General features: G+C 43.5%; 1 protein-coding gene across 1 annotated transcript in view; it reads left to right on the top strand.

Moving 5' to 3' along the window:
- Window positions 1-5927, top strand: part of LOC135054484 (oocyte zinc finger protein XlCOF6-like) — an 80154-nt gene extending 74227 nt beyond the window's left edge. The window contains exon 8 of the mRNA XM_063957591.1: window positions 4043-5927. Within this exon, the coding sequence (XP_063813661.1) occupies window positions 4043-4821 (779 nt within the window). The 3' untranslated portion in view covers window positions 4822-5927. The remainder of the gene's footprint in view (window positions 1-4042) is intronic.
- Window positions 5928-12157: the final 6230 nt, after the last annotated feature.

Here is a 12157-nt window from a genome sequence, read left to right on the forward strand (position 1 = left end):
CAGAGATCTGACCAGCCTCCTCCCCACACTCTCTGGTGTTGCTCATACATCAGGAGCCATCAGCCCCTATTATACTCCTGCTCTCCCCCTCACATCATGTAATTGTGTTACCACTCCAGATATCTGACCAGTCTCCTCCCCACGCTCTCTGGTGTATTTCATACATCAGAAACCATCTGTCCCTATAATACTTCTATCCCCCCCCCCCCTCATAATGTCACAATGTGTTACCAGCCCAGAGATCTGACCAGTCTCCTCCCCACACTCTCTGGTGTATCTCATACATCAGGAGCCATCAGCCCCTATTATACTCCTGCTCTCTCCCTCTCATCATGTCACTGTGTGTTTCCAGCCCAGATATCTGACCAGTCTCCTCCCCACACTCTGGTGTATCTCATACATCAGGAGCCATCAGCCCCTATTATACTCCTGCTCTCCTCACATCATGTCACTGTGTGTTACCAGCCCAGAGATCTGACCAGTCTCCTCTTCACACTCTCTGGTGTATCTCATACATCAGGAACCATAAGCCCCTATTATACTCCTGCTCTCCTCCTCACATCATGTCACTGTGTTAACAGCCCAGAGATCTGACCATAACCTCTTTTGAGAAATGTGTGCAGCGTATTGCTTTTCTGGGCCAGGCATCCATGGGATCAAATTTGATAAATCCTAAGAAACTGAGAGTAGGGCATTTACTACTTTAAAAAAGGAGGGTGGTGGATACCAGCCTGCAGTTCCATATTCCTATCCATTCTTTTAAAATAGATTTGCATTTGGATTTCATGTTGATAGGTTAAATTCACTGCCACATCTACAGTAGGTAATGGACAGAATTAAAACTTCATACATACTGTAAGTAAACTTAGACAAGCTGTACAATTGATTCATGTTCCGCGTTGCTTGTCCAAACGTCTCCACAGCACCAGCCCAGAGTAGAAATATATCATCTATGTAGCGTCAGTAAGCCGTGATCTGGCCCAAGACGTCCAGGTTGGAGAGAAATTAGTCACATTCAACTTCGATCATAAAAATGTTCACAAAGCTGGGCCCTACACAAGAGCCCATAGCACAACCGGATTATTAAAAAGGAAATCATTTCTTTATAAGGTAAGCTCTAGAAGGGTCATGAAGAAATCCATTTCAGGCCTCTTGTTCAGGGAGTTATTCACCAAGAACCTGCGGGTGGCCTTAATCCATCTGGAATGAGGAATAATAGTATATAAACTCGTGACTTTGATGGGACACATGAGATGTGTATTTTGTAGAGGGGACAATTCCTGTTATTGCACTGTCGGCTGCAGATAATGATCCAGCACGGTGATACAGGATACTGTAATGATCCCTTGCTGCAGTGATGAGTCTACGTGGTGGGAAGACCACATCCTTGTGCAGTTTAGGGGTAGTGTATAAGACCGGTATTTTGTGCCAATCCAGTAACAAGACCTCTATCTGTTTGTATGATAATGTTCTGAATAGCCGCAGTATTCACTGGCTGCAGTATACTGCTCCACTCAGACAGAGAGATAAAATATGTCCCGTCAATGAATCCAAATATAAATAATGAAACAATAATGTAAAGGCCAGGTGCTTGTGTCTATTATTCTTAATAAGGATTAGACAAGATTAGATGCAATAGACCAATGTGTTTATTGTCCAGACAACAACTATTTGAATCCGTGATTCTTATTCAAGCTCAACTATATATGAATGCGAAGGTTGATTGCATTCTACCACCGAAAGCGTGCACATTTCATAGTGCGACCGCACATCCAAGAGTGGTATAGGCTGTGTGATAGGCTATCTGCACACACATCACTCGTTGCTGTCATGGGTAAAATAGGATGATTATCGGCTTTCTGGCCAGAGGTGGAGGTATTACTGACACACCGCAGTTTGTGAGCTGGTCACGTGCTGTTGTGATGAAGGTGTATCATGCCATTGGTGAGAGGTGAGCCTAATCTACAAAGGTGCGTGAGGGACGACCGACACACTACAATGGAGCAACTCACCTGTGTCAACCTACCAGCCCATCTAGCTGATGTCAATGCTGCACGTGGCGGTTACTCTGGCTATTAGCTGGTGGTCATAATATTGTGAATCCACCGTGTGCATATATATTGTGACAAAGAGTATACTTGGCCACATTCTGATGCTCAGATGGGGTTATGAAGGTAATTAATACAGCTGCACTACCTGGATGTGACTGATTAGTGTTTGTGATGGTATAAAGGATTCTGGGAACCAGTGGGCGGAGATTCTGATGCTGGTTAGCAGCCGGATGACAGGGAGGGCTGGTGGGGCTTAGCTAGTGGTCAGGAAAGCCATGTTTGGTGAACAAATGTGATGTTACAACATTTGTGATGAATAAGGAAACCACCTGATAAAGTGACCAGAGTGCAGAGTCATTGTAAAGCAGAAATGTACAAAGTGGCGTCCGTGTTATTCGTGATATCCTTCTGCCAGATTTGTTCTTGCTGGGTTGGTGAAGGGGTATGCAAGACAGCTAAGTAGAAGCAGTTTCTTTGTGTATCCTGTTTATACCTAATTAAAGGGGAAGTATTTTTTTTGGTTGCTGTTTTGATCCTCTAGGACAGTGGTTCTCAAACTCAGTCCTCAGGACCTCACACAGTGCATGTTTTGCAGGTTACCCAGAAGTGCACAGGTGTATTAATTACTCACTGACTCATTTTAAAAGGTCCACAGGTGGAGCTAATTATTTCACTTCTGATTCTGTAAGGAGACCTGCAAACCATGCACCGTGTGGGGTCCTGAGGACTGAGTTTGAGAACCTGTGCTCTAGGAGGTAATACACAGCAGCCACTAGCAGCTAAGATTTTACAAGTGTCAGTGGCTTAGCAGTGCGTGTTAAGATAGGCCAAATTTCCGTCCCATTGTCTCATATAGCAAGATGGATGAAATCTTTTGGACCCTAACGAATGTGGTTGCTACACAGCAGGCCCAAATGCTGGCTGTTGCTGAGACCCAGGTGGAGAACAACAAGTTGCTCAGTCAGCTCTGACTGTACGAACGCGGGCCTGCCATGTTACAGAAGATGACACCCTCAGACGATGTTGAGGCATCTCTGTTGACATCTGGAAGGACAACTCGGCTTAAGTGGCCACCAGAGGAGTGGTTGGAAAAATTAGCTCCTTGTGTGATGGATGAAGCACAGCAAGCCTATGTGGATATTCCTGAAGCCAAGACGGTGAATTATCGGCAGCTAAAAATGTAGATAGTGTTCACCATGCCTCCAGAATAATGTCCCACAATCCCCTAATATTCACCAGTGACTCTGCATCTCACGTGTTCTATTGGGTTCAAATTCAGCAACTCATAATGCCAGACTCCAAGGAATGTTCCTCCAGCCATAATCTGGTGGCTTTGGACCTGTAGAGTGGTGCTTTGTCCTGATGAAAGAGCCTAATTCCATCTGAGTGATACATGAATGCATCTCGTTGAAAGATGCTTAAATTGTGATATGCTGCCATTGTCACTGAATTTTATGACAATGGATTGCAGAGATATCTGCCTAGTTATAGTATTTCAATGGAGGAAGATACTGTCTAATACAGGGGTGTGGTGGCATGTATGTATCAGTATAGATGCCAGTTAATAATTTATATTTTACTCAAACATCTGCCCATTTGATGGCAATTTGGGGACATTTCACCAGTCTTTAATGAAAAATTAAACTTGTGGACAGACATTTTATATTTCCGTGTATGTATTTTATTCCCAGCAGATGGATGTAGCAGCCGGCATGTCTCGGAGGAAGATCTTGTTTTACCTCAGAATTGTGAAATAGATGATGATGGTATCACCAGAGAATCTCCAGGAAAAAACCTAAATACCCCAATTATACATCCAGTCCCTCACTGTGCAGATATATCACCTGATTCCTCAGATCCCGGGGAATGTTCTCCTTATCACTCTGATATTGGTGCAGCTCTGAGAGTAGATACAGTATTTCCCTGTTCTGTAAACGCTAAATGTTTTATACAGAACACAAAGCGTATTACCCATCAGCCAGCTAAGTCAGGTGAGAAACCATTTCCATGCTCTGAGTGTGGGAAATGTTTTACACAGAAATCCGATCTTGTCAGACATCAGAGAAGTCACACAGGTGAGAAACCATTTCCATGTTCTGACTGTGGGAGATGTTTTAAACTGAAATCAACTCTTGTTGCGCATCAAAGACGTCACACAGGTGAGAGACCATTTCCATGTCCTGAGTGTGGGAAATGTTTTACAAGGAAATCAGCTCTTGTTACACATCACAGAATACACACGGGTGAGAAGCCATTTCCATGTCCTGAGTGTGGGAAATGTTTTAGTGACAGATCAGCTCTTGTTATACATAACAGAGATCACACAGGTGAGAGGCCATTTCTATGTTCTGAGTGTGGAAAGTGTTTTAAACTGAATTCACGTCTTGTTGCACATCAGAGAAGTCACAAAGGTGAGAAACCATTTCCATGCTCTAAGTGTGGGAAATGTTTTAAACTAAAATCGCATCTTGTTACACATCAGAGAAGTCACACAGGTGAGAAACCATTTCCCTGCTCTGAGTGTGGGAAATGTTTTAAACTAAAATCGCATCTTGTTGAACATCACAGAATACACACAGATGAGAAGCCATTTATTTGCTCTGAGTGTGGGAATTGTTTTAAACTGAAATCACGTCTTGTTGCACATCAGAGAAGTCACACATTGGAGAAGCCATTTCCATGTTCTGAGTGTGGGAAATGTTTTAAACTGAAACCACATCTTGTTAGACATCAGAAGACACACCGGGGAGAAACCATTTCCAAGTCCTGAGTAAGTGGAGTTCCTAAGATGTATAAACCTCAGTGAACAGCCTGTCACTGGCTCTTTATTGACCTCTTCACATTATGACATCATTTTAGTTACTGTACAGTTGGGTACATACTTGGGTATTTGCTCATTTTCTCCTGAAACCTGACAGAGACAGGTTCCTGCAATAAACCTTCCCTCAATGCACATTTATACAGCAGGTGCCCAGGGGAATGTGAGGTTAGAAATTAACATTTTAGATCTGATTGTATTGCGGCCTCAATTCTGGCCAACCACCTTGATTAACATTCTCAAGGCCGTATTCTCAGATACATCTTGCCTATACCACACCCCTGCTCTCCACTGACTAGATCAGCCATCATGGCCTGTAACTACACTTGCTGTACAATGCTTGGGCTACAAGATCTGACTGACAGTGGCGTGGATTGGCCAAATGCTCAACTGCATCAAAAGCTTCCTATTAGCTTTTTAAATTATTTCAATGTCTCCAGAACCGGTGCTGTACTGACTGATGAAAGCCCTTTGGTACCGGTCATCCGCTTCCCGATGAGTGTCTTTAACCTTCAAAAAATCTTTCCTCTCGATTTTGTCTATCCTTTCTTTCATCTTCTCCAGGGTACTTATCTTACATCCTTTTTCAGGAATCGTCGGCATCCTCTTTTAGTTCATTACAGACCTCACTGTCCGTACAGTTCCTCTTAACCCTAGCAAACTGCAGGACCTCATTTTAGCTGATAGTTACCATCAGATCCCGTTTTCATATATAGAAAAGCCCCGACGGTAAAGGGTCAGTTGGTGCGAAGCAGCCTGGAGGTAGAACCCAGAGGAAGTATACGCTCATAAGGCTTTCATAGGTGCGGGGATTGCCTTATGGGTAATACTGTCAAAAGTATGAAGAGTAAAATTAGAGTTCACTGTTAATGGTAAAACCTACCCTACAAAAGAGTTTATCTAATGCAACTCAAAGATGGTAGTCTTTGCTCTTGAGTGTGCAGGTGGTCTGTTATATATAGGAAATACCATTAGGTGCCTTAAGGTCCAGTTACCAGAACACGTGTACGACATACGGAAGGGTTGAAAGACACACGGCTTCTGCACATTTTAGGAAAATCCACTATTCCATTTTTGGGGGGGGGGGGGGGGGGGTCATCAGATTTTACTAAAGTGCAGAACCAGAAATTTAGATTGAATGTCATCAAGGTCTGACATGAGATGGATTTATGAATTGGAAACCCTGGCTCCGAGAGAGTTAAACAGAATCTGAACTGAAGTGTTTTCTGACTTGACATACATATTTTTTTATATAACTTTTTTTTGGTCCTACTTTTATATGTGTTGCTAAATATATTTTATGTATTATTGTAACCCCTTTTTCCTTCCCTTATGCATATATGACTTGTGTGACCCGCTGGACTTTATGTTGGACATTGTTATGAGGAACCTGGAAATTATATTTGGAACGCTTACCTAAGTCTTTTGAGAGTGTACTATTGTTATGAGCCGAGGACGTGGCTCATTCACAGCACGGGTCCTGGCTGTTGCCAGGCGCCCAGGACGATGCATCAGTATTACTGCACTGGCTAAGGATCATGCTTGTTGCTTGGTAACCAGGGCTACGGGCAGCCGCAGTGTTTCCTGGTCCCAGCTGTTTCTTAGCAGCCAGGACACTGCACGGATGTGGCTTTTAATTGTTGCTGAAGGTTTGGTCCTTTCCTTGCCTTCTGATTGGTCCTTAATCCTGATATGGGGCGGTCAGCCCTATGCTCCAGTGCTGGTGATAGTTTCTTGTTGGAGCCTTGTCATTCGGTCCCTATTCCTGATATCCAAGTGTGTTTTCTGAGTGACTTACTCAGCTAAGTGCCTGAATTACTGCACATTGCTTCTGTTGCTTCACAGTATGGTGGTCATTCCGAGTTGATCGCTCGCTAGCCGTTTTTAGCAGCCGTGCAAATGCTATGCCGCCTCCCACTGGGAGTGTATGTTAGCTTAGCAGAAGTGCGAACGAAAGGAACGCATAGCGGCTACAAAGTTTTTTTTTGTGCAGTTTTAGAGTAGCTCAAAACTTACTCAGCGCTTGCGATCACTTCAGACCATTCAGTTCCTGTTTTGACATCGCAAACACGCCCTGCGTTCGCCCAGCCACGCCTGCGTTTTTCCTGGCACGCCTGCATTTTTTTGAACACTCTCAGAAAACGGTCAGTTGACACCCAGAAACGCCCGCTTCATGTCAATCACTCTGCGGCCAGAAGTGCGACTGAAATGCTTTTCTAGACCTTGAGTGAAACTACGTCGGTCGTTGTAATAATACGTTGTGCGTGCGCATTGCGCCGCATGCGCAGAAATTCCATTTTTTGCCTCATCGCTGCACAGCGACCGAAAGCAGCTAACGATCAACTTGCAATGACCACCTATATGCGGTGTGATCTGTGCATTTATTAACTGCTGTGAATTCCACCCTGTGACTTGCTGCAATCCCTGCTTAATCACCACTGCTATTTTTACATTGGATTTCTATGGAAAATGGATAAATCTCAGTCGTGGACTTCACCTGTGGTTTGCAATTTGAATATTTTATTACTACAAAAGAAAAAAAAAATCCAGTGCTTTCTAGCCATGAAGCCTATTTCATCAAAGCGGTCTTTACATTAATTATAAATACAGATAGCAGCTCTCACAAGGCAGTATTGAGCTGCCCAGTACAGAACAATACTAAAGGATAAAATAATTATCAGAGGGCGCATAAACAATTTATTACAAGTCAGAATAAAATAACATCAAATAAGCACATACACATATAATGAGATAGTTAAAATTAAAATAAAAGCAACGCTTTAGTATTTCTTACACTCCAGAGGAAAGAAGGACATAACGACTTTATATAGTTATATCCAAATGAGACTCAGCTTTGAGTTGGTACAGGTTGAGTCTCCCTTATCCAAAATGCTTGGGACCAGAGGTATTTTGGATATGGGATTTTTCCATATTTTGGAATAATTGCACACCATAATGAGATATCATGGTGATGGGACCTAAATCTAAGCACAGAATACATTTATGTATCATATATACCTTATACACACAACCTGAAGGTAATTTTAGCCAATATTATTTATAACTTTGTGCGTTAAACAAAGTGTGCCTACATTCACACAATTCATTTATGTTTCATATACACCTTATACACACAGCCTGAAGGTCATTTAATACAATATTTGTAATAACTTTGTGTATTAAACAAAGTTTGTGTACATTGAGCCATCAAAAAACAAAGGTTTCACTATCTCACTCTCATTCAAAAAAGTCCGTATTTCGGAATATTCCGTATTTTCGGAATATTTGGATATGGGATACTCAACCTGTATATATTTTATATATGGGTTAGTTCCAAACAAAGTCTCGTATGTTGTAATAAACTCAATCAACCTGCGGCCAGAAAACAGACGATGTGATGACGTTTTGCAGCTGTGTATATTGGGAGGACACTCGGGCAAGAACTCCTTATCATCTAATTAGCTGACAGACTTGCTGCTCCTGGAGCTGATAATCGCATTTTGTCAGGTGCAGCCGATGGTGACAGTCTGTACGATTTTTAAGTAAGGAGAGCACTGTGTGTACACTTAACTGCAACGTAATATTCACGCTCCCGCTGCTGTCTCTACGTCCTCAGTGTCTAAATTGAGTCAACACACCTGTAGTCACCCCTAGATCCTCCAAATGGCACTACAAGAACCAGCATGTCTTTCAAATTCTACCTTTGAAAAAGTCACGTGGAGCGTGACGAAACGCGTCAGAACCCGCCCTCACACACACCTTGCTCAGGTGTAACTACAAGGTGCACATCGATCTCTATCTACATTGGACCCTCCGTTCACATCTCCCGTCGCCAGCGGCTTTAACACGCACGCCACTACAGTCAGCTTGTGAATAGATGGCTATCTCCCCTCCGCTGCACAGCTTATGTGGGTATTGCAGCACACTTATGCCGAGGACGCTCGGCTTTGACCAGCCCACCGGAGAGGTACTGAGATTTGTTTCAATCGAGGGACATACACCCAATTGGGAAAGTATCCGTGCACCTTGTTCATCCTTTGTCTGTTCAATAGAAATCAACTATATTAAGTGGAATACGGACTTTCAGCATCAATGATACGTCCGCCATTTCAGTATTAAGCACGAGATATTGTCAGACATTTGAGTAAACTATAATGTGACTCTTTTTAATATTATTCACATACCGGTATATATGTCTTAAACCTATTTTTATTATTAATAAATATTGCATTTATTTACGTTGGCTCTCTTCACATTTATACATACCTTCCTGACATTCAGCGCAGCCGTCTGTTTTTCTCTTGTTTCTGCCCCAATACCACACATAGTATTCCGGGCAAGCGCAGCATTTCAGGAATTGTGACCTCCACAAGTATAACACATTTTGTTATATCTTTATATGTAACTTAATGTTAAGGCGCTCTTTCAGCAGTGTTGTTTGGTTTCTCTATGTCTTTCAAATACTGGTCCCAACCATGCTTCTCAGAACATCAATATAAAATGGTAGCTGCTCAATCAATTTAGTAAAATCCTTTGGTGATTGGTGGACATTCTGTGAGGTGGGTACAGGATCCAGAACTGAAAGCCTACTGTTTCCCTATCAGACATCTGTTTGGGACATTGAATGGTGACCTCTCTGTTCCTGCATTCCCACGTTTGGTGTTATTTTATGCTTCTATAACTCTATATTGTAAGGGCACTGTATCATTAAAACCTTTTACTATATCAAAGGTCTCCGCACTACTGTTGTCTTCTTGTATCTTCCATACCAATATTGCAGTTTGCATGTGGGAGGAGGGTACACATTGTTGCATGAAATAACAGGCTATCATGTGGGAGGAGGGTACACATTGTTGCATGAAATAACAGGCTATCATGTGGGAGGAGGGTACACATTGTTGCAGGAAATAACAGGCTATCATGTGGGAGGAGGGTACACATTGTTGCAGGAAATAACAGGCTATCATGTGGGAGGAGGGTACACATTGTTGCAGGAAATAACAGGCTATCATGTGGGAGGAGGGTACACATTGTTGCAGGAAATAACAGGCTATCATGTGGGAGAAGGGTACACATTGTTGCAGGAAAAACAGTATTTTAATACCTACCGGTAAATCCTTTTCTATAAGTCCGTAGAGGAAGTTGGGGACACCAAAAGAACCATGGGATATAGACGGAGCCGCAGGAGACATGGGCACTTTAAGACTTTCAAAGGGGGCGTGACCTGGCTCCTCCCTCTATATCCCTCCCCAGACTCAGTTTGGAACTGTGCCCGGAGAGATGGACATTTTGAGGAAAGGAATTAACAACAAGGTGAGCATCATACCAGCTCACGCCATAAACATGCCGAATAACATGGCATTCAACTGAACACATGCCAACGGACATGAACAAAATTCAGCAACAAGCTAAAGAAACCATAACACAACTTGTGTGTAACCAGAACTAAACTGCAAATACAGTACGCACTGGGACGGGCGCCCAACATCCTCTACGGACTTATAGAATAGGATTTACTGGTAGGTATTAAAATCCCGTTTTCTATTACGTCCTTCAGGATGTTGGGGACACCAAAAGAACCATGGGATTATACCAAAGCTCTGTAATGAGTGGGAGAGTGCGGACGACTCTGCAGCACCGATTGACCAAACTTTAGGTCTTCATCGGCCAAGGTATCAAACTTGTAAAACTTAGCAAACATGTTTGACCCCGACCAAGTAGCAGCTAGGCAAAGTTGTAATGCCGAGACACCCCGGGCAGCCGCCCAGGACGAGCCCACCTTCCTAGTGGAATGGGCTTTTACCGATTTAGGTAACGGCAAACTTGCCGTGGAATGAGCCTGCTGAATCGTGTGACATATCCAGCGGGCAATGGTCTGCTTGGAAGCAGGATACCCAAGTTTATTGGGAGCATATAGCACAAACAGGGACCCTGTTTTTCTAACTGGAGCCGTTCTGGCAACATAAATTTTCAAAGCTCTGACGACATCCAGAGACTTTTCCTCAGCGAAAGTGCCAGTAGCCACTGGCACCATAATAGGTTGGTTAATATGAAAAGAGGAAACCACCTTTGGCAGAAATTGTTGCTGAGTTCTCAATTCTGCCCTATCTTCATGGAAGATCAAATAAGGGCTCTTGTGAGACAAGGCCGCCAATTCAGATTCCCGCCTTGCGGATGCCAATGCTAACAAAATTACAACATCCAAGTGAGGAATTTCAACTCCACTTTACTTAAAGGTTCAAACCAATGTGATTTTAGGAATGTCAAAACCACATTAAGATCCCAAGGTGTCACAGGTGGCACAAAAGGAGGTTGGATGTGCAGGACCCCTTTTACAAAGGTCTGCACCTCAGGAAGTGAGGCCAATTGTTTCTGAAAGAAAATTGACAAAGCAGAAATCTGCACTTTTATGGAGCTTAATTTAAGGCCCGCATCCACTCCATTTTGTAGAAAATGGAGAAAACGCCCAAGGTCAAACAAATATATTTCCTCCAAATACGGTGATAGTGTTTCGACGTCACACCCTTCCTAGCAAGAATAAGAATGGGGATGACTTAATCGGGAATACCCTTATGGGCTAAAATCTGGCGTTCAACCGCCATGCCGTCAAACGTAGCCGCTGTAAGGCTTGATAGACGAACGGCCCCTGCCGCAGCAGATCCTCACGAAGAGGAAGAGGCCATGGATTTTCGACTAACAACTCCTGAAGATCCGGGTACCAAATTCTCCTTGGCCAGTCTGGTACTACAAGGAGCGCTGGAATCTGTGATTTTCTTAGGATTCTCAGAACCTTTGGAATGAGAGGAATCGGAGGGAAAACGTACCCCGACAGATACACCTAAGGTGACGTCAGTGCATCCACTGCCGCCAACTGAGGGTCCCTGGACCGGGAACAATACTTTAGTAGTTTTTTGTTGTGGCGGGACAATAACATGTCTATGTGGGGAACCCCCCATAGATTTGTTAGTAGGGAGAAGACCTCCTGATGGAGGCTCCACTCTTCTGGATGTAGATCGTGTCTGCTGAGGAAGTCTGCTTCCCAGTTGTCCACTCCCGGAAGGAAAATTGCAGACTGAGCGCTTACCCGAGTCTCTGCCCAGCGAAGAATCCTTGTGGCTTCTGCCATTGCTGTTCTGCTCTTTGTGCCGCCTTGGCGGTTTATGTACGCTACTGCTGTCACATTGTCCGATTGGATCAGGACAGGACAGTTTCGAAGAAGATGCTCTGCTTGTAGAAGGCCGTTGTAAATGGCCCTCAACTCCAGCATGTTTATGTGAAGATGAGTCTC

This window comes from Pseudophryne corroboree, chromosome 3, assembly GCF_028390025.1.
Source record: "Pseudophryne corroboree isolate aPseCor3 chromosome 3, aPseCor3.hap2, whole genome shotgun sequence".
Classification (NCBI taxonomy): Eukaryota; Metazoa; Chordata; class Amphibia; order Anura; family Myobatrachidae; genus Pseudophryne; species Pseudophryne corroboree.